The sequence below is a fragment of the Netta rufina genome (genome assembly GCF_964035555.1).
Source record: "Netta rufina genome assembly, chromosome: 1".
Lineage (NCBI taxonomy): Eukaryota > Metazoa > Chordata > Aves > Anseriformes > Anatidae > Netta > Netta rufina.
Window position 1 is genome coordinate 78,526,978 of NC_140123.1, and position 25,131 is coordinate 78,552,108.

A 25,131-nucleotide genomic window follows, 5' to 3' on the forward strand; every position below is an offset into this window, starting at 1 on the left:
TTTTTTTAAATTCTGTTTTCAGGTTCTAGGACTTGTGCCATGGTTAATTGCCAATATGGATGCGAGAAAGTCAAGGAGGAGGTACAATGTCTTTGTCCATCAGCTGGCCTTCAGTTGGGACCAAATGGAAGGACATGCGTTGGTATGGTTAGAGAGCTCACTCTCAGCTTCTTTTTTGTAGGATCCTGAGAACCTTAACAGTCTGAGGAAAGGGTAATAAGTAGTTAGCCCTCCTCACTGACTTCAGTCATGCTTCTTGTTACTTGCAGAGTGATGTAAAGTTTGCATGCTTCTTTAATAATTCTTCTCATTAACATTGGCTATGTAATTCTTTGGGCTAGTCCCATCCACAATAAATAATCAAATGTTTTAACATGTTTTGGAGTCATTAACAGATTCTCCGTTTCTCAGAGACTGTTACATACAGCACAGGAAGCTGTCCTACCAACACAGCACATGATAGGATTTGGGGTTGTGTCTAGATGTTTCTTTCTTTCTTCTATTGTGATAACCTACAATGCAAACTTCTGGGTTTTTCTACAGAAGTCTCAATGTCATTTTACCTTAGGGATTTCCTGTGGTGAAGTTAGCATTACTTCATAACACTTTGTTCTCTGATACTAATTTTATGTTGGCATCTGACAAGACAGTGCTACAGCATTTCAATCCAATGCTGAGATGGTACCCATCTTAACACTGAAGCTAAACTAATTTCAAAACATCAGTGAATGTGAAACAAACCCTCCAAAGCAGGGACCTCTCCATGAACAACAGAAGTAGTGGCAGTGAAGTGCATTCAGGGAGTAGCAGGAGCAGGGAAGTTCCTCAAGGGGGGGATGAGCAATAGGCGAACCCAGCACCCACAGTGCTGTGTCCTCACTGACCAGGGCCCCTTGCCACAGCACCTCATCATGCTGGCAGACCAGGGTGTTGATAACAGGGTGAGTGACAAGGAAAGGTGATAAATCAGGTCCAGTGTCTGTCCAGAGGGTTCAGTCAAGAACAGCACAGATGGAACACAGGATAGGAGATAAGGCTACAATGTACGTCCAAGGAGGCCATTCAGGAGATGGATCGGGAGACCATCTACCTCAGGACTACCTACGGAGTAGTCCTGAAGCCCTTCCAGAGGACAGGGAAGAGCTAGGAATGGGTGTAACTACAGCACAGCTTGAACAGGACTCAAGGCCAAGGACTGAGCTGAAATAGGACTCCTTGTTTATGGGTGGGGCTGATTTGGGCAACCAAGACTTCACAGAGTACACAGGGGAGGCCCTGACATCATGTAACAGACCCTTCCAAAACTGGAATGTTCCTCTAACTGGTCATCACAAACAGACTTGAAAGGCTATGAAAGCCTTCATTTTTCAGACCAGATGCTCTCTGCTTAAGTATGTGCATTTGAGGAAATACTGCTTAATATCTACTTTTATGCCTTTTCATCTTAAAACAGGGCCAGTAGCAATTTCATGTGTGACAAACAAGTATTTTCAGTTCCAGACTTCTATTGAATAACTTTAGCTAATTCTTGACATGCAAATTGTCTTTTTGAATCAGTGAGTATATTTTCCTTTAAATGCTAACTCATAGCATCTTACCAATTCCAAATTCCAAAAAGAATTGATACAGAAAGTGTTTTTTGTTTCCTTCTTTATTACCCTCCCTCTTTTCCAATCTAGCCTTTCTTTTCTGATCTCACCTCCAAGTGGGTAACACTCTTGGTCCAAAATGATATTTTGTTTTTCTTTTTTTGTTTGTTTGTTTTGTTTTAACATTTCTTCCACTCAGGCAAGCATAGAAGATTGAAAATTGCAACTGGGAAATATTTGCGTTGTCCAAAATACAATGGAAAAAAGTTTTTAGAATGGGTACTATTTACTAAAATGCCCTTAACCTAACTTCACATTTAGTTATATTATTTCTGTCACAATAGTACAAGTCCTCCAGATCATGAGGGGTGGCTTACAGGCAAGGAGGAATAACTAGCAGCTCCATGTCAGATGCTGCTTACCAATACATACGGGTGGAGTGATATCTACAGCTTTAAAGAATGTTTTAGATGTTGAGATGTTTAACATGTCAAACACAGAAAATGAATTTTAGCTCTAATGGCCAAAACTATATTATGTTTAACACTTCAAACAACAGATGACCCAAGAGACGCTGCTATATAGAAGGACAGTTACTATATGAATTGTTCTCCTTAACGCACAGCTGTAATATCAAGTCATGTATGCAGGTCATGTGTCCTGAGACTATTTTTTCATGCTTAGGATCTATAAAGTAAACCCATATGCATACTTGTCTCAACTTCCAAAGTATAAAAACTCCAACATGAGAACATTATTCCTTTCTCTCAAATGAAATGATTTTGTAATTGGAAATGTCCTGTTTTGAGTAAGCAAGGCTCTCAGACTATCAGCAAGCAAGCTAACGGGTGTTTGAATTATTTAAGAGCTACTTGAAGGTGAACATTGTGAACATATACATTTAAATACAATAAACAAGATAAATGATTCTCTTCCTGAATTATTCAGGCAACTATTTTTATTCTCTTTTAATGAGTTTACCTTGCCTGCCCAAATGGATTTGGAGGAATGCTGATATAAATGATAGAAGGTAAAACAGACAAAAAGATATGTCCCGTGGTTGGAAATAGCAGACTCCTTCGTCCTGCACAATTTGTGTTAGGTTACTCTTTTCTGTGATCTGCTCTTCATCTCTAGAATGAGAATGAAAGCAAATTCCTGCTGTATAGCATAATAGATGCTTCACAGATTATAAAACACTCTCAATACTCTGGTATTAGTCACAGAAGAACTATAAGCAGATAAACATTTGAAGATTCTTGGCTGTTTGTCTTAGCTTAATCTTCCTAAGAAGCTGCATTGCTCCTGAACCTGCAGAGCAGAACAAACCATTGTGTTTCACTTACCCTCTTCAACACATTCATAGGTGAAAAAAAAACAAAAAACAAACAAACAAAAAACAAACAAACAAAAAAACAAACAAACAAACAAAAAAAACAGAGTTACAGATGAATTATAAGGATGGAGCACTTGCAGTCTGGAGTCTGTATCTTGACTTAGCCCAGCAAGGGAAGGTGCAGAGATTCGGTGGGAAGAGCTGCTGCTCCTACTCATTTCTGCTTCTGATTTCCTGTTTCTGAGGCTTTCTCTTAAACTGTTCTGATATTTCCTTTCTCAGAGAAATAATAATTTTTTTCTAGTTCCTTCCTGCCCTGCTCTGTGACTTTAGGGGCAAACCATTGTCCCCAGCAGAGACCCCACAGCCAGTTACTCAAGCTTTTACTGTGCCAAGTCTCAAAATTTCCATAAAGTTAGTGGATGTTTTGCTGCTTCATTCATATTTCCACATGCAAAAAACAACCTCAAGAGAAAGAATGATGGGACTTTTTTATTAAACAACTTGTGATAGCTAAGAACAAAGCATTCCTGTGCAAATCCCAGCTGGTTCTTGCTTTCCCATTCTGCCTTCTCATGGACATGACCAGTATCCCTCTTCCCCATCTAGATATTGATGAATGCTCCACTGGCCAAGCTGTCTGCTCTTTCAACCGCAGATGTGTCAACACATTTGGAAGCTACTACTGCAAGTGTCAGCTTGGTTATGAACTGAAATACATCAGTGGCCATTATGACTGTGTAGGTAAGATTTAGCCCATAAAATTTCTTTCTCCATTTTTTTTTTCATTCCAACATAATGCATTTTTCCTGTCATTGCCTGAAGCATGTTGGCCAAGTCTAGGGGTTCTGCCTCAGAAATGGTTAAAAGATGTTACTAAGAATATTCTTTAAGGCACCTGCAGCTTTTGTCCTTGTTTTCTCTGTAGCCTTATGAAAAACCTGACCACAGGCACCTGCAAATTAAAATGCCTCATTGTACCAAATCATCTCTAGGCCCTGTGCAAAAGATCTACAAAGACATGTAGCATGTTAGCAACAGCTGACTGACTACAAGGAAGTACTAGTTTTGGGACAGTTTTAGTTAAAGAGCCTGTTTTATCCTCTCGGCATTCAACCTGTGATGAAGAAGCAGTCCCACGATCTTATTTTGTGTGTGTGTGTAGTTAATCAGCAATGTGAATCAAGTTGCTTCATGACTGTAAAAATAATTGCTTGAATGGACAGTACAGAACATAAAGAAATAAATATATGAAAATAGTAAATGAACAAGCAGTTCCACAAAAAATAGGATTGGGACTTAACGGTGGGAGGGAAATCTTAAGGCAGGTTTTGGACACTGAAATTTGAGCTTCCCTTTGTCAGCAGACCAATGGAGTTTTAAATTGGAAAATATGCTTACATTTTCATAAAATTTCTGCTGTATGTATGGGGGAAAACCTGGAGAGCTCTCAGTAGTCAAGATTTTTATCTGGAAACGTGAATCTTGCTCTCAGACATACCATAACTTTTAGTCAGTCTTCCTGCTATGTATCTCCTAGCTGACCTACTTACACAGAGGACCTATCAGCTGCAAAAAATTAGGCAATCTGGGTAAAATGCAAGTGGTGCAAAAACGAGTGCAACAACTTGGCTCCCTCATGTGGGAGAAGTCAGCAACATCTTGTGATGTAACAAAATAATGAAGACCAAAATTAGTTACTCTTGATGCTTGTGCCTTTTGTTGTACCTACCTGAACATAGTATTTTCTACGGATTTTTTTTTCCTAGTTATACTTTTTTTTTTCAGGTTGCATCATATATATACGTGGAATACTAGAGGTAGATAAAAAATCTCAAGATCTTGGCCTGCCCATTGTTAGTTTCAATTACATTTCTAGAGTGAGTGAAAGAGTGGGGTAGAGCTGCTGATTTTTTTTATTGATGTCACACGTTCTCTTGGTGTCTTTTGTTAATAGATCACTTTGTACAACCTATACTTTGAATCCTGTTCTCATTCAGTAGATCTCTGTGTTCCCTTTGTGTTTACTAGAAGAATTCCTAGTGTGAATTCTTCTGCCTCCAGTGCTGCCTGTCCCACCTTGGTCTAACTCTAGTGCTCACAATACTTGAAAACAGATGGTAAGCACAAACACGAAGCTTAGGCTTCAGCAGTTTTCACTAAGGCACTTATATCTTTCCCTAGATGTAAATGAATGTGTGGCAAATACACACAGGTGTAACCTCCATGCAGACTGCCTCAACACAGAGGGATCCTTCAAATGCAAATGTAAACAGGGATACCAAGGAAGTGGATTCGACTGTACTGGTGAGTACCACCAGATATATAGTGCTATATTTTTTGATCCCATAATTGATGTTTAAAAGGCATTTTCTAGGAAAAGTCATGCTGAGCAGTACTGCAATACTTACCAAGGCAAGCCTCTCCATGAAGTTATAGACTTATTGTATGAGTCATTGCATGGTTAGTACAAGTATTATTAGCTAAAATTAATTTTGCCTGTGAAACCCCAAGTCCCATAGTATCACAGGAATCACAAGTAGAAGGCAGAAGATAACTGTGCCTGAAGGAACAGAGAAAAATATCTTTAAAACATAAACTATATGTTTTCCTCAAACTTCCACAGCTAGCCTCTTGGAGGGCTGTTCAATTCCTTTCAGAAGAGTTTTAATCTAATTTAGCAAAAAGTGAGAGAAGGTAGGAAAGCCATGACTTCTGTGCTAAATTATTTTCACTTATATTTTGCCTTTGTTTGTCTACTGAATATTAAAGATTTCCTGTAAAGATGCCATTGTCAGTTTCTACCTGAATGTGACCCTCCAAGAAGGAAGACGGAAAAGGCTGCTCTTGTCTTTATATTTAAAATGCACCTTTCTTATTTAGTGTCTACATTAAACTTGGCAGAGATTTTACCCATGATGTCACTAGAGATGTTTTCCTTAGAGGATATCCAAGTTCTGCTTAACATTTTTGGATAAGAGATGTGAATATATTTTAAAAGTTCTCGTATATAGCTAAAGTCTATAGAAATTTTTTTTTCTCTATTTTTTTCAAATAATCCTTGATCAGATATGTATTATTATTATTTATGATCTCTGATGCCCTATGAGTCTCTCTATTATTCATATTCCAATTCTCATCATAATGGTGGTTGAAACTTGCAATATTGCATCAATATTGACACTTGCTGCATTTGAAATAGCACTTTATCTTTGTGATAGTTTATCAACCCTTATTTAATATTAATAAGGGTTATCAACCCTGCATTTAATACTAAATATATTCACTCAGTATGGGCATTGGTTTGAAATCAATGTTTCTAACTCCAAAGGTATTGGTACCCTTTTCCTCTCAGGTCTGAGTTATTTTATATTTTGTTCAATATTTTTATTCTATAAAAATGTACTAAGCGTCTAAAAATGAAGATCCTTGTCAGGGTCAACCCAAAACATTTGATTTCAATCAGGTAGATTCAGTTTGTTGGTTTTTTTTTTAAATATAGATTAAAGATTTGACAGTGCTATGCCAAAACTGTATACCTGCATGCATATGTATGTGTGTAAATATATCCATGCTGTATATATGCACATATATGTATATATGCTGTTTTTCCTACTGTATACTGATGAAACTCAAGTAAAAAAGTATACTGCATTCTTCCAGGCATAAAAGTTTTAGGTTTTTATTCTCTCATTCAAAGCATGTTGTTTGTTTGTTTTTTGTTTGTTTGTTTGTTTGTTTTGTTTTGTTTTTTTTGTTTGTTTGTTTTTGTTTTTTTTTTTTTTTACAATATCTGTTGGTATTGTCATGCCTTTAGTGCAGCATTGACACACAACTTTGAATGTTACATGCTTTTTTTTTATGGAGTTAGCTTTTCAAGCCCAAAGCTGGTATAAAATCTATAGTAGTCCAGTGAAAATTGAAATGATAAGCCAAGCAAAGAGTTTTCTATCTTTATTATCATCAGAAGTTATTTTAGTACCTATCATTGTAAAAATTTGGCATGTTAACATGTGATAAACACAAAGCCAAAGCAAGTGAATATATTAGTAGGGCTAAAACTGTATTTGTGAAAGCAAAAGAAAACAAACACAACAACAACAACAACAAAACAGAGTTTAACTCCTAAGTTAAACTTTTGTTAAATTTCTACTTTAATGGACTTTAATGAGGGAAAAAAAACAACAACTGGCTAGTACTGGAAGGTTTGATTTGGAAACAGAATGCCTCTGCTGAGCTGTTCAGAAGGTTCATCATGTTCAAATTCCAGTTATGAGCCAGTTTCTTTGCTAGTCCACATCCCTTGTGATTTGTCACTGCAGCTTACTGCTACAGAAGGATGCAGTGTGGCTTGAGACCTGGGTGAATATTAGAGCAAATTCACATTACACATATTGATATGGTTCTGTTAAAACAAAATGGATAAATTCTTAAACAAATACATTTCTGAGCAAAGGGGCTTGTTTTTTTTTGTTTTTGTTTTTTTTTTTTTTTTTAATGAGAAGAAAATTTCAAAGGGAAATCTCTTTTTGACAAAGTTATTGCTTCCTCAAGCAGACATAATTCAACAAGAATGCTTTCTTGAGTATGAACAAAGGAAATATTTTAGCTCATGGAGAGGCTATCATACATTTTTTAATGTCTAGCCCTATAAAAAATAAATGCTGAAGATGGATCATTTCTATCTTCTCGCTGATTTTCCTATTACATTGTTCATTTTCTCTCTGCATACTTTCTCATGTCATATTTCCAATTACTGAAGTTCATTTCTTGGTTAAAAGAGGAAGAAGCTGTGCATTCATAAACTTAGTGGAACATACTAAATGGAAAAGAAATTTAATGCAAGAGAGAATAGAGGAATAACACACAGTAATGAGAGAAATCAGAGCCATAGGCAGAAAGTCAGAAAGCAAGGGACTAGCTAGAAAGAGGTATACAGTAAGAAAGGGGAAAAAGTCAGTGGTAGATAAAACCCAAAAAACAGTGATACTAAAAAAAGACTGGTTTCTGTGGTTGTCATTCCCACATACACCTCCTTTCTTTGAGGGAAAAAGAGGCAGTTCTTATAACTTGAAGTATTTCAATAGTTAATTTATACTGCAATTGTCAAAATAAGTGAGCATCACAGATGACCCAGACATGAATTAGATGTATGAATCTACTCTGAAATGCTCGGTTTTCTCCATGTCATAAGAAAATCATGGAAAACCTTCAGCTTCACTGAAGCCAGAGGAAGTTTTGCTGTTGGGGTTGATAGGTTGATAACACCACCCTGGGAACTTGGGGGATGGAGGCTGTAGCAGCATTTGCAGCTCCTGCAACCTATTCCAGTTCCCAGCATATGTGCCTGGGGTTGTGCTGCTGATAAAAGAAAGGCTTTTCAAATACACCCTCAGGACTACATATAATTATTCCCATGGGGTGGGAATCTTATTTCAACAGGGAATGATTAGTTCTTTATAGAAATTGTCTAAAGTATGTCACAAACTGGTTGCTGTGGCAGCACTATTAACTTTTTATAACAAATGGAAAGCATTTTAATAAATAGCTGCATTTTCAGAATATGAAATGAGAGAAACTAAGCACATTGTTTATAATGAAACTTCTTTGGCTACATCTCCTCATGCTACCAAATAATTTAATAAGTGAAGTAATGTAAAATTCAACTTTGTAGAGAAGTTGGAGAATTAATTTAGTTTGTATATTAATATACTAGCTAACCAGAAAGCTGCTGAGACATCAAGCTGCAAACATTACTGCTAGTCCGATAACGAGCTGAGGTTATTCAGGCAACCTTTTGCCGTTCAGCATTCAGGTATGCTTAAGATGTAAGATGTTGGACACTGTTTCTGAACTGTCTTTAGCACACGTTTCATTTGAGAAACTGTGGAGGTGTAATTTTCCAATGGTCCCTAAAAGGGTCCAAGCCATTTCCACATCTGGCCTCTATCTTGCTGCAAACTATTGCTCTTCTCAGGTTCATGTGTTTCCTGATTTCCTATTGTGCATTGAGAAACCACATTTCCCTCACCATATGCTTCAATGTGTATTCCAGCTTTTATTTAAGAAAAGGGTCCCACATGGTTCCATCAGCAATTAAGATTTCTGGGGAAAAATGATTCTATTTTTAATTCACTTTTCTTGCAGGAAGCTACAAAATAACAGGAAAAGAACAAAAAAAAAAAAAGAAAAAAAAAAGAAAAACAAACAAACAAAAAACAGCACTAACTTAAAGCCTACAACCTTCAGGCATTACTCTGTAGAGCAATGGCACTCTTTTTATTGCCCAGATGGACAGAGGTTGCTATTCTTGATTATGCTTTGCTGGATATCTAAATGGTAATACAAAGCCATGACAGCTCTCTCCATCCCTCTTATATTAATCAGGTTTCTGTTTTTGCCCATAGGTTAAACTCTAAAACCTACATATGATTTGCTTTCTTATTAACTTGCAAGTTCTGAGAAAATTTGGGGTTGTCGCCATAACATTTCAAAGCTTAAAAAGCCATTCTTGTAATAATACTGGTCAGGTTCTTATGATTCAATTCATTATGGAATCAAATGCTGCTGTCATCCCTTAATGAATAATGCTTAAGCTCTTTTCATCCCACATGTCCTACTGGAAACATTTTAGTCATGAAGTAAATACAGTCAAGTATTATGAACTTGCACTGATTTCTCAAAGCAACCATCCCCAAATAAGATGACAAAAATTTTAGAAATTAAGCAGGTGATACATATAGCTAGATGATGGTGCTTAAAGAACATAACAGTATAGAAACTGTGTATTAAACTATGTATTAAAACTTTCAGAATCTCTTATGACTCTCTAAAAGAAGCATCCTTCATTATGAGGTCTAGGACATTTTAGAATGATTTCTGAAATTATCCTTGTGATTTAATCTGTTCTCACAGCTAAGGACTCCCCCTACACTACACAAATCTGTATCTCTTGTCCCCTTTCTAATTTTTATATACAGAAGCTACAAAGGGAACTACAAAAGAACTTTTAAGCCGGTCTCTTAGGCTTGTCTCTCACCAGATTTTTAAACCTAGTGGTAGGTGTTAAAGTGGAAGCAGTGTGGTGCCTGTCAGAGTGCAGAGTAAGGTATCTCCTGTTGCAGCCCTCTTGGATTCAGAGCCCTAGTCAACAAACACCAGCTGCAGTTGCAGAGCGTGTGTGAGGAAACCAGATAACTGCCTGCTCCTCTTCTGTATCATGCCCAGTGCATTTCCCTTTACATAGTATAGCACAGAGACAGGAGGTTGACATCTGTTCTCTGTGTTTTTTACAAGTCAACTTAGTCATTAGACATCCCATCCCAAGCCATTTCAGTGGTCTTGTAGTCATGTCCTGCAACTGATGTCAGAAAAGATTTACTTCTAGCCCTCAACCACCATTTGTCTTTGTTTCCTATCACTTGCTTTAATTCCCTCTGATTCAAAGAAATAAAGTACCTTTGGAAGATGAAATATTTTTTGTACTAGGACTATAAATACAAACTGTAAAAATGGGAGGTCTTAATCTGCATGCTTTCTGATGGAGGGTGCATAAAAAGAAGCTGGGATGAAATTCACTACATTCCTTCTCAGTTTCTAAAATTCTCTATGCAATCACATGAATGCATAAATGCACAAATGTTTGTGAGCAACACCCATGTGTTTATATAAATGTCTTGGGTCAAAGGGTCCTGAAAAATCATTGCCTCAGCTGTGGCACTCCAGACTGTCAGAGAAGGCAAGCTGTGCATTCATGCAAGTCCACAAGGAGTGGATTCTGCAGAACAGACTCAGTTTTAGGTGTTCTATGCTTACATTCATTCATTCCTACTGCAATTTACTGGTAGACATAAAAAGCCCTAAATCTATACCTTAGGCTATTCTACAGCTGAATGCAGATTAAGGTACTCATGATATATCCTAAACTTGGTGTCTAGTCCCTCTTTGTCCACAATATAAAATGTAAGTGTTCAAATTTTCATATTTCCATCAGCAAACTGCAGTCTGCAAGCAAGTGGGGATTATACTCATTCATTCCCATATTTTTGTCACTTCCTGTCAGCTGATTTTCTACACTGCTTAGTGTTGCACATGCAAGGAGATTGGTTTTCTGACACCACAGAGGTTATTATGTTGAGCTGTAAGAATTTTTCATTTCGCTGGGAAGACTTCAAAGTAGAAACTAAAATCAGATGTTCAGGTTTGCTGGGCAGTCAGTCTTGACTTCCACAGCCTCTTTATTAACAGCCTGCAGTTTCTTACCGATTGTTGAGAGAAAATTTGTATGGAATTAATTCTTCCTGATAATTTTTACTGCTGAATTCTGAGCTTAGACTCGAGTACCACAGCAGCTGAATTACATACATCCTTCAGAACAACATCCTCCAGAGGAAAGGTGTATTAATAGAGTTTACTTGCAAGTATCTGGCAAGCAAGGCTACAAGTTTTATTCAAATGCTAAGAAAAACGAAATCCTCATTTTTTATTTATTTTATGTTTTATTGGCATTCATTTATTTTATACTTCCAACTGCAGTCTCAGAAGATCTGAACACTCCAGTGAGCTATCCAAGAGGGTCTGATTTTGCTCCTGGCATGCTAAGTAGAAAACGTAGTTGCATTTACCTTGAATAAAATATGACAAATCCACATTGATTAGGATTATATTAGCCAGAAATTAAGATAAATTCAGGGAACTTTCCTCTTTTCCTACTAGACTACAGTACCATTCTATTAAGTGGATTTTTTTCTTCTGCTCCCTTTGTCTGTATGAGAAGAAACACACAGAAAAAAAGTATCATTGAATCATAGAATATTCTGAGTTGGAACAGATCCACACAGATCATCGAGTCCATCTGCTAGCTCCACGCAGGACCACACAAAAATCAGACTCTATGTCTAAGAGCATTGTCCAAATGCTTCTTGAACTCCGGCAGACTCAGTGCCATGACCACTGCTCTGGAGAGCCTGTCCCAGTGCCCGGCCCAAGAATTTGCACTGCACTGTATACGTATTTTGAACAAACTGATCCAAAGTAGTCTTGGCTTTAATCCTCAGTGATGACTTGTCCATTGGCACCAAGAGCTATCATTTTCTGTCAGATGGCAGAAAAGTAGATCTGGAAGGGACTCTAAGGGATCAGTTTGTTCTTTCATTCTGAGGCAGATCACATCCAGCATATTAGTTACAGATGGTAGTCTAACATTTTTTTAAGGCTTTGAGTGATACAGTTCAAATAATCTAAGTAGCTTGCTCCTGTGTTTTACTATCCTATAGCAAGGATAGGAAGCAGGTGTTTCATAATATGCAACTGAAATCTCCCCTCATGTTATGCAAACTGATAATTTTCCTATCTTAACACAGAGAACAGCTGACCAACATTGTGCCTCAAAGGAGTCCTTTGCATTGCTACTGGGTCATATACTGGCAGAAAATCAATCCTGGCTCCCTGCACCCATAGAAATGCATATTCAAATGGGTTCCTATTAAAAATAGTCCCTCATTCAATCATCCCAACATAGTTTGATAACTGTAGAAAGAATAATGGAATTTAAAAATAAATCACAGAATCATTTAGGTTGTAAGAGACCTCCAAGATCACCTAGTCCAACCTCTGACCTAACACTGACAAGTCCTCCACTAAACCATATCACTGAGCTCTACATCTAAACGTCTTTTAAAGCCCTCCAGGGATGGTGACCCAACCACTTCCCTGAGCAGCCCATTCCAATGCCTAACAACCCTTTCAGTAAAGAAGTTTTTCCTAATATCCAACCTAAACCTCCCCTGGTGCAACTTTAGCCCATTACCCTTGCCCTATCGATAAAAGGCTTGTACCTTGAAATAGCACATTGACAAGGAGAGCATGATGTGAAAATCAGGACTGCTATGTAAATGTTAAAATATCCTCTTACCACTAACAGTTTTGAAGTTTTCTGCCTGGGTATAAAGGATATTTGACTTCATTATACTCTATGATGGACCAAGAATGGGGAAAATTCCCCATTTTTTTTTTTTTGTTTTGAACAATCTTGATTGACTTTTACCCCACAGAAGTTATTCACTTCTGCCAGCCTTTGTGTTTTTGAGCAGGATCAGAAGTTGCAAGATACTACAAAGCTGGATTTGCTTTTAGTATTTTGTAGTCAAAAGGAATCATAAAACAGTTACAATCTCAGAAAATTGTATATTTACATTCTAGTCCATCATTGAATTGCAAGAAGATAATAATTTGGAGTTCTCAGATGCCTCTCTGAAGTTTAGACCTAAATGAAATGCGATGAATCAGTTTGATATATCTCCTCTCAAAATATACTCTATTTCAGTGTCTTTCAGCCTTCGGTGCAAGAAACATTAGGTCAGAGTAAATTCTCTACTATGAGGGAGGGTGATGAGGTCCTGGAACAGGTTTCCCAGAGAAGCTGTGGGTGCCCCATTCCTGGAGGTGTTCAAGGACAGGCTGAATGAGGCTTTGAGCAACCTGGTCTAGTGGACCAGGAGGGTTGGAACCAGATGATCCTTAGAGGCCCCTTCCAATCCAAACTATTCTGTGATTCTATGATTCTAAATCAAACAGCGTGCTGTCTGTACAACAGAGGTAAATGCCTAACTAGTGCATTCGTATTTAGTTCTGTGCAGAGCTGAACATAAATCTCACAGGAGAGAATTTAACTGTGTAGGTCTACGGATGCTGTAAAGAACACCGGGGTGCCATTTATGAATGTGATTGCTGGATGATTCATTAGGCCAACATTTAATATTTTCTTCTTGGTTCTAGTTATCCCTGAAAAGTCGGTGAAGGAAATTCCAAGAATACCTGGAACAGCTAAGGACACAATTAAGAAACTTCTTGCCCATAAAAACAGTGTGAAAAAGCACAAAGCAATCAAGAATGTGATCCCAGAATCAGCGATGACACCACCTTCTAAGACCCACTTGCAGTCACTGGACTATGAAGGTGGTATTGATCTTGGTGGGAGCTACACCATGGAAGAGAAAGAAACTGAAGTTACTATAGAAGAGGCAGAGGAGACAGACAAGGAAGAGAATGAAGATTATGAGAATCAGATTGACCATGAGCAAAGTCTAAGAGGAGATGTCTTTTGTAAGTTTCTCCATTTTTATACTGGTTTTAATGCAAATATTTATATAAACACTAAAAAAATAGTCACCAAACATTATAGCTATTTTATCCTAATTTACTTGTAGAAAATGAATCTAATATAGGCACTGTGAGATTTCAGGTTGGAAATTAGGAGAAATTTCTTCTCAGAAAGAGCCATCAGGCATTGGACTGGGTTGCCCAGGGAGGTGGTGGAGTTACCGTCCCTGGGGGTGTTCAAGGAAAGGTTGGACCTGGTGCTTAGGGACATGGTTCAGTGGGTGACACTGGTGGTAGGGGGATGGTTGAACCAGGTGATCTTGGAGGTCTTTTCCAACCTTAATGATTCTAGGATTCTATGAAATTTAGTGAATCTTCCTTTTTAGAGGAAATAGTCTGCAGTCAATGTTGACAGAAGGGAGTGTGCCTCTCAGTCACTCTGCCAGCTGTTCTTTCACAGCAGCTTACATGTAGCTTTTCCTCATTTCCTTCATAGAAGCCCCAGTAAAAAAGGATATTTTGCTGTTTCATTACGCATAAAACAACAACTAGATTTGATTCATTATAGGCATATTCATGTATTGTTCAGAGGAAAAACATATTCTATGGTGTCCTTATGTTTCAAATAATGTAGACTATACAGTAGGCACCACTGTTGTTCATAGCATTTGCACCAGAAAAATAATGTCATGAATCACCAGAGGGTTTTTTATCCCTTTTGTTTACATGCAAGAATTTATTTGAATGGGCACATTTAAAACATTTGATGGTGTCTGAGCAGGTATCTTGCTTAATTTCTGACACTAGTCATTTATCAAGAAGATTGACATGTTTCCTTAGTCCACTTTCTGGTGTTTTCTTTCAATCACTATGTTGTATGATACACATTTTCTTGCCATGTTGTTCTCAATTTTCAAATGCATTTTAATTTTATTTTTATCTGGCTCATTCAAATATTCTTCAAGGGGGTGGCAAAAACATGCAATATGAAAAATGCATCCTGTTAATAATTTATTCATGATACTTTTTCTTCTCCAAAGCATAGAAAAATAATAAACATTATCTCCCAGTAATTAAGATTATGCACCATATTTCACAATGATATAAATGAACACAAATGGAGTTTAAGTTAGAACTCAAGTTGTTGCTATTGGATTCAAAAAAACACATGCACATGTGTTCTTGAAAAGGAAAGATCATTTTAAAGTCCTCTAGAAACATGGTCTGTAATATTGCTATTGTAGGAAAGCCAAGAACAAATGCGATTAATCATTTAAATACATTTGAGAATACAGGCTTCTTTGCCCAAGGCACTATTCTCATAAAATTACCTTTTTCTTTTTTTTATTAAAAAAAAAGTCAATGGAAATTGGTCTGTTTCAGTTTAGGCTAAGGGTATAGCTTAATACTGCTTCCCCAAAGTATGCTAGAGAGCTGATAAACAGAGTAAAGTCAGGTGTTTGTTCACGAATCTCCTCCCTTTCTGCAAATATTAACAACAGTGACTGCTTGTGGCATATTTCAAGTTTGCTGACAATGCCAAACTGGGGAGAGCGACCTATAAGCTAAAGGGCAGCGCTGTCGTTCAGAGGGACCTGACAGGCTGTTGCAGTGGGCTGACAGGACTATTGTGAAGTGCAGCAAATGCAAAGGCAAAGAAAAGTGTCATGCAACATTACAGATGTGGACTGCCTGCTTATAAAGAAGCTTTGCAGAAAAGGACTAGATGGTATTGTTAGATAAATTGAAGAATGTGAGCCAGCAAGGTGTCCTTGTGGCCAGGAAGGCCAACCACACCCTAGGCTGTGTTAGCAAGGTAATGAGCAGATTAAGAGAAATGGTTCTTCCTTCTCTTTGGCACTTGGGAGACCACATCTGAGGTGCTGTACCCAGTTTTGGGCTCCCCTTTACGAGAAAGACATGGACATACTGGCATGAGTCTGGCAGTGCTCCACCAAAGTCAGGGACTTGGAACATGCAGCATATGAGGAGAGGCTGAGAGCCACTGGCTTCTTCAGTCTTAATAGAAATGGAACGTTATGGAGAAGGAAAAGCCGGACTTTTCTTGAAAATATAAAGCAACAGGACAAGAGGCAATGGATACATGTTGGAACAAAAGAAATTCTGATTAGTTATAAGGAAAATATTTCTTTTTTCTTTTGAAGTTGGATGAAAATTGGTGCAGGTGTGAAATATGCATCTTTGAAAATACTCACAATTTGACTGATCTGGGCCTTGAGCAACCACCTGATCAGCAGGTCAGACCAGGTGACCTACTGAGGTCCCTTCCGACCTGTATGATTTTATCATTTGTTCTATTCTTTCAACCTAGCATTTCAAAGTAGTATCAAAAATAGTGTTAGGTAGTGTGTGTAGAGCTGCACACTATGTAGACCTTCCTGTTCTGGAAGACACTTAAATGCTTCTCTAATACTGTAAACATATAAAGTCACAAATCAGGAAGCAGCAGTATTTCCAAAGTACCCAAACAGCTGCCACCTAGCCACATGCAAAAATATGTTTCTGCATGTCAGCTTTTAGCAAGATCAAATGGTGAAAATACTCAGAACTTACTTCCCTCCTCAAGTCCTTCCTTGCACAAGAAGAAAAGCCCAGGATGGGATTACTAAAGAAAGTGAAGAAAAGATAAATAGAGCTCACTCATGGTGGGCCCTTGGCCTACTGAGGGTCCTCCTCTGACCTTATGACTGTCAGAGGCAGGAGGCAATTGGATGCATACAGGCTAACACAAAAAGAGAACTGCAAAATACTGAAGTAAACACACACATACACACACATACCAGCCTGAGGAATTATGTTTGTGCTTCCAACTGATAAATTAGGAAGCTCAACTGGCATTCAGGAGACCCCCTAATTCAAAATGCATATTGCACAGACAGCTGGGACTGTGCACCCACCTTGCTTTCTTCAGTGAGTATCTTCACCTCCAGGCTTTGCTCAATCTCCATTTTTTGTGAAAGGTTTCTGGCTCATGGTGCCATGACTCCAAAGCTGATGTGCCTGTGAAAACCACTTTTCCTCTGGCCAGCTACACCAGATGCATTTGCTAAGCCCAGCGTACCTCCTTACCCAGGTAGCAGGGTCAGGAACTGAAGCCAAATTGGTGTTTAAGTTTGCACTGGATGGCAAGCTAACCCTGGACCAGCTTTACCATACTGGCACAGCCAAATACATGTGAGAGTCTCAGATAAAAGGGTTAGGAGACTTGTACCTCTGTTCTCTCACAAGGAAACCCAGGTCTTCTGATGACCAGTCTTGTAATATTAGAGAATGCTGTTTCACACACATTTCCACTGAAAGACTAGCCTAGAGGAGGACACAATTCTTCCCAGTCATGCTAATTATTCCAAAGCTGGTCAGACTTTTGCAGAATATAGGGAGAAAGTGAACAGAAACCAGTTGCAATATATATGGCAACTTGTGTTAAGACTAGGTTCACAAGTACTCAATCTTCTTCATAAAGAAGAAGATTTACCCTCATCAAGAGTGTGTTTGTCAAGATTTCTGATTTCTGTAGGGATGGGAGTTATTCTTTCAAAATAGAATTCCAAGAATGTTGTTGATATAGCATTTTTAGGGATGTAGTACTCTTAGTAGTTATTCTAAATAATAAATCAAATATTAATAAATAATACTGTTATAAGATACTGATACTTCTATTCAAAATTCTGTGCCATAAAGGACTGTGGGATTTTTCACTTCCTTGGTTACAAAGGGAGTATAACGGATAATAATAATAACAGTAATAATAATCCAAGTCAGCCCTCCTATTCCTTTGTTCCTTTCTGTGATACATGGATTAATGGATCGAGGGAAGCAGCCCAGACAGCTCAACAGGTTTATTCTGTAACCTGGTTGGAACGGCTAGGAAAAACTGCCAGAAATTGTAAACCTGAGTATGGTCACCCTGTTTGGTTAGAGCTCAGGGCTTTGCCGGTAGATATAAGAGAACGTACTGACCTGTACTGGGCTGTGTGACCCAATGCAACTGCAAAGGGTCAATCATGTAACCTTCCTGTTGAATACTCACTGCCATGCAGTTTGGAGTGGATTCATTTCCAAGTTTCCAGTTTGAGTAAGGGCACACCAGGAAAATCCTTTGTCCACAGCAAAAGCTAAGTCAAGATAACGCACAAGAGATTTTTGTAATGAAGTTTAATGGAGTTCATTTTCAAGGACTTTCTCAACCAAGCCAGAACATTTGAATAGCATATGCCTGGGCTAAGCAACAGCTATCCGTGGCTACAAATCTCTGTGAAATTGCTTCTACAACTGACGGTAGTGACTATGACTATTATTGCTTGAAAATATTAAAGCATTGTGATTTATCTGCATTTTTCCCCTACTCTCTTTGTTCTAGTCATATTTGACTGGAATTTTAAATTAGTAATGTACGGGATTTATATGGTGAGCATGCCGGTGAGATTTTACTTTGCCAGGGGGAGCTGACAGAAGATTTGTGTGCTTCTTTGTACAGGGAAACTACTATGGCCAAGATGTAGTTTCATTAAGTATGTGAACTTTATTTATGGTGTTCTGTTTTGATCCCAACTATGTATAGGACTTAAGGTGTCATGCCATTTGCATTTTTCTTTCAGGTTGGGTTGCAGGTATTAATTGTATTTCCTTTCCTTTTAAATTGCCATATGCCATTCTTGATTGTTAACGTACTAAAATTTAGACAGTTCATGGGTTTAATTGATTGAACTTCCGGCTTTAATATTACTTCATTTTTAATGGTATTGAATGATCCTTCGGAGTACAGGATTATCTCAAACTTACAGCTGCTAATTTTACACATCCTTTTTTTCCTCCTCTGCTGATGTGTATTCAGCAGTGATTCCTTTACTACCACATTAAGTTCCTCTGTACAATCCCCTGAAGTATCCACACTGCATTTGCCTTTTGTATTATTAAAAATTGTATTGTTTGTCTTCCAGGAAGGGGAGTTAATTAGGAAAAATGGATAGTTCACACTTTTCAGAGGTCCTAATTATTATTTTTAAAATTGAGCGTTATTTATCATGGTAACTTTACAACATCTTAAATGTATGGGGAGCCATAGGGAAATGCTGTAGGGGAAAAAATAATAATAAAAAATTATATTAGGATTTAAATTATTAAAACAGACCAAGTATCAAAATGCAGGATGTATATGAAAACTTCTACTCATTTTTTTTTAAATGCAGTAGTTTAAGATAGCAGAATACAGCCCTCAACATTTATGAAATGTCAAAATTATGGTTATCTGTGAAAACTTTTTTTCTTCTTACATTTTTATACCTTTTGATAGTCTTTAATGACTTTAAATGTGTGTTTTCCTTGGTATCTTTACCTTGTTCAGTGCGAAGGAGGAATCTGTCCTGCTGTGCAGAATAGTTCAATAAACAGCACTCTGTCCTACTGATTGCAGAAGTTGCAGATGCATAAAAAATGAGGCAAGGGCTGCACAGGAAAGGGGAAGAAAGGTTGTCATTCCGTGTTCTGAGTAGTGTTTGTTCCTTATTTTCTTTGTGAGATGAGATCCTAAGTTCTGATTTCCTGAAGTGATAAACACCCACAGCTACAGTTATTAACTCAGTAGGAACTGCTTTTAAACGGTGGTATAAAACACAATGGACATTGAAATGTCAAATCCCAGATGTCATACTCTGAGTGTGCACACCTAGCAAACAAATCAACTTCCTGGGCTCCCTAAGAGTCATACAAGAGTTAATATTTGTAAAACACAAGGGTATAATCTAGCCAACTGTGTTAATTACCAAGCTTCTTCCTTTGATAGCACCAAGAATGATAAGGAGGTTTTTGCTTTCTGGTTCATTTGGCAATAATGTAAGCGGGCTGCTTATCTTATGGATTCTAGGCTCTTAATTCTGAACAAGAGAACTCTCCCAGTTAATCAGGATGTTGGCTGTTAATCTCAGTCTTTTCTGATAATTAGACCCCTGTGCAAGCAAATAATGATATACTGAATGTATAGGAAGCTAGTCTTCATTTTACTACCTATTATATTGTTTGACTTTTTTATAGTGCCCACTCTGGTTTTCTGGTTGTTTTTGTTTTGTTTTGTCTTGTCTTTTAATGAGCTTTGAACATCAGAGAGCAGTGATAGACAAGAACTGTTGTTGTGAGAGTTCCCACATGCCACAGTTGTAAACACTTTGGGACTGTGTGTGTTAGAATTATTAACAGTGAGTTATTTCTCCAAGATTTTGTGTTATTTTTACATTTAGACTAACTAGACTACTTAGGAAAAAACAGGCATAGGCATTTTCCAGGGGATGGAAAAAACAGCCACAGCAAGAAACAAAAATGTACCACATTCCCCACAGCTAGCTTCATTAAATATTTGGGTGCCTGTATTCCTGCTGTATGTCTGTTCTTCCAGTATTGTCGCCTCAGGATGCTATGGGTGATTTGTAAGTATAGACCCATGAGCAGGGAAAAGAAGAATAAAGCTTTAAGGATAGCACATGCATTACTTCAGACAAAAATAAAATAACTTTCAAGCTATAAACCAAACTATATTATTTTCAGACAAAATATTATTTCCAGGAGTATTAAATGTACTGTAAGTAATCTTATATACAGTTGTTGGCAAAGCAGAGAGGTGAAGCCAAGTGCACATAAAGGAAAATCTGTCCCTTAGTACCAGAGTCACTTAGCTGTGGTGTTCTGTTTCTGAAGCATGTCCCTGAAACAGTGCTGCACAGCTATTGTACTCAACTTCTGCTCATTGGGTTTGGGTTTTTTTGGGTTTTGTTTTCACTTGGGCCTTGTAAAATTGCAGCTTATCCAAGCAGTGCATTTCCAGATGTGCTCCTGAAGATTTCCTGTTGCTATTGTGATCTCATTATCCTTTATTTGACTTGTAGACTGGCTTGAGGGTCTGTCTACATGATAGTTTGCAGGTGGACCTGAGCTCACTCCAAGCAATCCGAGTGCAAGGCAGCTCCAAACAAGTCAAGTAGTCAGAGCTGGTTGCTAACAAACCTGTTCGACAAGCAAAGGGAACTGCTGTCTGCCTGCACTTCGAGGAGGACACTGCAGTGCAAAAGGACATGGTTGAACCTAACTAGCTCTTTTGCTACACTTTGTAGTGGCGGTCTGTCACCTTTCTTTACTTAGCTACCTGAAGTTCCCCTGACAGGGGGAATGGCTGGAAGGTGACTCTCAAAACTGACCTGTTTCTTTATGTGCAGCTCTCCCTGGCAGCCTGTTGTTTTTAAAGTGGAATTCTGAACTTCTTTTATCCAAATTTCATTTCTAAATTTGTTTCTAAATCCCCTTCATAGCATTCTATTTAGGCATGTTTATATTAGGGCAGTGTCTGAATGCTTATTTTTAACAGTACTTTCTCAAGTGTTTTCTGAAGGTATTCCTAAGAAGTGTCCCCATGACTGCAGTCATGTCATCAGTTATTTCAGAGTCGGTTTAAGTGTGTCCTATTATTTTTATGCAAGTATGTTTCTCGGAATTGCTTCAACCATCTGATCTAGCTGGAACTGTTGCATTTTGCAGGAAGTCCCTTTCCTAGGCACAGTTCCTGCAGTCAATACAATTGACAAGCTGCACCTGATGTGACTTAAACCGAGAGATTTCTTTTCCTCAGAGCAGGGGCATTACTCGGACATATGTCACAGACAGCAACACTGACTTTCTTGCAGACCCAGGAGCCTGTGTCAGCAATAAGCTGACTTTTCTCAGGAACAGAACATCACCAATTTACTTACGCCCAGCTTGTCAGGCACTCAGAGGCACAGCTCCTATGGAAATTGGTGTTAGTTAGTTATAGGTATACAGGTATCCCTGAGGACCTGGGCATTAATTCACTCTGCCATTAATTCCTGCTCATAAGGTAAACCCATCGTAACTCGTAAGAGTATAGTGATGGCAGCAGCACTAAAGAATGTGTAGCACCCTGGTGCAAAGGGGTTTATATGTAACTGGAGATAATAGGATAGCTAGTGCTGCAGACACATTGGTGGGGGGTACCAGCAGGAAAGAAAGAAAGGGTGGACTCTGCTGCACCTGAAGTGGGACTTAAGTGAGCTTTTGTTGGTCAGAGTGTGTTCTTATGGAACAAGAGACAAGGACTCTCCGGAAGGCCTGCATTTCTCCAAGCACCGCTGGAACGCAGAAGAGCTGAAAAGTGCAAGCCTAGCTCCTGCCTAGGACTTAGGAGGGACAGACCTTGTATTCTGGTTATGTCCCATGATAGTCCAATGTCAAACATAGGCACCTTCCAAGAAGTAAGACTTCTTGAAAACGTTTCTGTAAGCTGAAGCATGCAGTTTCTCATAACTCACTAGTGATATCCTCCAGTAAGTGGAGAACCTGACTATACTGCCTGACACTGAAAGCAAAAATAGATTTGGATATAAAATTTTACTCTTTTTATGTACATGACAGTTCTTCACGGGAAGCATTTGCTGCACACAGGTACACCTGCATGTATATCCCTCAAGTGAATTCAAGTGTAATTCAAAAACTTTGTAAATAAATCATTCTGGCAGCTGCTATCTTCTGTTAAATTGCTCTGGTCTTTCCAGAACTGTTCATATTTTAATAACTTTCTTCATTTTGGCAAGGGTTTTCACAGCCTGAGCCTCTTTCACACAGTAGGAGGCCAAGTTTATGGCATGACAGTAAACTTAACACCTAAGCACTTTGCACATATTCTTAAATCTGTATATCTAGACATATATTAATTTGGAGAAAGATATATTAATCTTCGCCTTAAGTAAGAATATTATCCAGGTGATTTAAGTAGTGGTCCAGGTGAGGAGAAGGCTGCAAGGGCAACAAGAGGGGACACGCTCCTGGCAATTCATCAGAAAGCTCATAAGATTGCATGAGTCTCCTTTCTTGGCTCAATTCAGTCCCTCTGGAACTGCCTCCAGGGTTTTGTCATTGCTGTGTGTTTTCCCTGGTGTACACATAGAACATTTTTTTACACTTTTGAGGGAGAAGAAAGGTTAAGAAAGAGTATATTCATTATGGTACTAGGAGGCTCTGGTTTGCAGGGTTTGTAAGCATATTCTTAAACCTGAGCGTGTGCTTACAACTTCTAATATGCTGGCGTATTTTGGTGGGAAGCCCTAGATAAGTGGAACTCACTGGAACAAACTCCCAACTGAATGAATGTGCATGTATATGAAAGTCATGGCTTCTAAAATAGTTGGCATTTGCAGCTTCCTAGTAGCATGACTAATACAGAGCTGAGTAGAGAGACCTATGCCCATTTCCATAGCTCCTACCACCTGGCACTGTTGAGGAAGCCTGAGCTTTTCTTAGTGCTGCTGCCCATATGGCTGAAAAAGTGAACTTACAGCAGGCTTTCCACTAGCACCTTTTGTAAGCAGTAGTCCAAAGAATCATCCTTCCCTCCTCCCTCCTTATGCTTCCCATCCTTCCTTGGCCTCAAGTTGCACCAGGGGAGGTTTAGGTTGGAAATGAGGAGACATTTCTTCTCAGAAAGAGCAGTCAGGCACTGGGATGGGTTGCCCAGGTAGGTGGTGGAGTCACCATCCCTTGGGGTGCTTAAGAAAAGGTTGGACATGGTGCTTGGGGACATGGTTTAGTGGGTGACATTGGTGGTAGGGGGATGGTTGGACCAGATGATCTTGGAAGGCTCTTCCAACCTTAATGATTCAATGATTCTTCTTGTATTCACAAGTATGTATGTATCCATCACAGGTAGCATCTGAATATGTGTTTACAGCAGATAGAGTCCTCTGCCACTGAAAGCAGGCAATGGCCTTGTGTGATTAGTTACTTACGTGGGCACCACACGGAGTTGAGGTCATCTTTTTTTTTAGTGTGCACACTTTTCCAGTCACCACTTAAAATAATACAAAAGAAGCTTAACCACAGAACTTCAAAAATACTTAGGCCCCAGGTTGACAATCCATGGAAAATAAGAGTTTGCAAGCTTCTTCTACCTTTGTAGCTCAACAGACATGAGAGGTTTTTTCTTCATCTCTCAGGCTGCAGCTGTTTTTTTTTTTTTTTCATTTCTTTCAGTTCCTCCTTTAGTCTGATATTGTAGAGAAAGCACCTAACATTCCAACTCTGTACCAACTATTCCAGTTTGGCACAGGACAAGCCAATCATTTTTTACAAAAGAGCTTGCTCAGGATTTTCTACCACATCTGGCAATCAAAACATCAGGCTGTGCTTGCCAGCTGATGCAGGCAGTGTGAGGAAGATGCAGGGCAGTCACTGCACCTTTCCTTCCCAACAGACAGTAGAGCTCATGAGGCCTGCAGGAGAACACGTGCCCCAGGAAAGAGCATAGCTTTGGAAAAATCATCTCCTAGAGCTCCTATTACAGATGTCCCTCACCTGAACTCACAGCTGCGGGCCTTTGGTCCCCCAAAGTTTATGGCTTTTTACAAAGTTTCTCACGTTACCCATTTTTTTGAGGTTCTTGTTTCCAAACTGCTGCCAAGCCATTCAGTCATTGGCTTTGCTATCTCATGGTGTTCATCTACAGCAAGATGAAATTTGCTTGAAATTTTTCAGCAAGAAAGCAGGTCATCATGCCAAAGAAAGATCATGTGCAAAGATATTTGACCTTGCAAACCTTGCAACTCCATTGCCCACATGTTAGAAGGCACAGTGATATGGAAATTAGCAATTTAAGCAACATTTTAATATTCAGAGTTAGTATCCAACTGGGGTTAGAAATGTTATTTCGGTGGTGGAGTGAAAAACACATACATTGAATTATTTAAATAAACTATGGCAACTGGTATAAAGGAAAAAAGTTCCATTTTCTGTTCCTGTTATGATTCAGCACTTGATGAGTTGTTTTCACCAGTTCCCCAGGGTAAAGAAGCAGCCGCCTTTGGCCCTCTCCTGGCACAGAGAAAAGTTCCAGTTTCGAGACCAGAGCAAGAAGGTACTTTATTTTTATTCTGTAATATTTATTTTCCTGCATATTGCGTGGTTTCATAACAATCTGTATCACCTAAGCTTCAGAAACTCTGGCCCACTCCTGGCACAGAGAAAAGTTCCAGTTTCGAGACCAGAGCAAGAAGGTACTTTATTTTTATTCTGTAATATTTATTTTCCTGCATA

The 25,131-nt window shown here is 38.6% G+C and overlaps 1 protein-coding gene across 1 annotated transcript in view; it reads left to right on the top strand.

The window, feature by feature from the left end:
• The window catches only part of EGFL6 (EGF like domain multiple 6), a gene marked incomplete at its 5' end in the record, with an annotated part of 45,449 nt that overhangs the window by 13,967 nt on the left and 6,351 nt on the right, over positions 1-25,131 (top strand). The window contains 5 exons of the mRNA XM_084293230.1: positions 23-142; positions 3,535-3,669; positions 5,110-5,232; positions 13,702-14,028; positions 24,872-24,952. Of these exons, the coding sequence (XP_084149356.1) occupies positions 23-142; positions 3,535-3,669; positions 5,110-5,232; positions 13,702-14,028; positions 24,872-24,952 (786 nt within the window). The remainder of the gene's footprint in view (positions 1-22; positions 143-3,534; positions 3,670-5,109; positions 5,233-13,701; positions 14,029-24,871; positions 24,953-25,131) is intronic.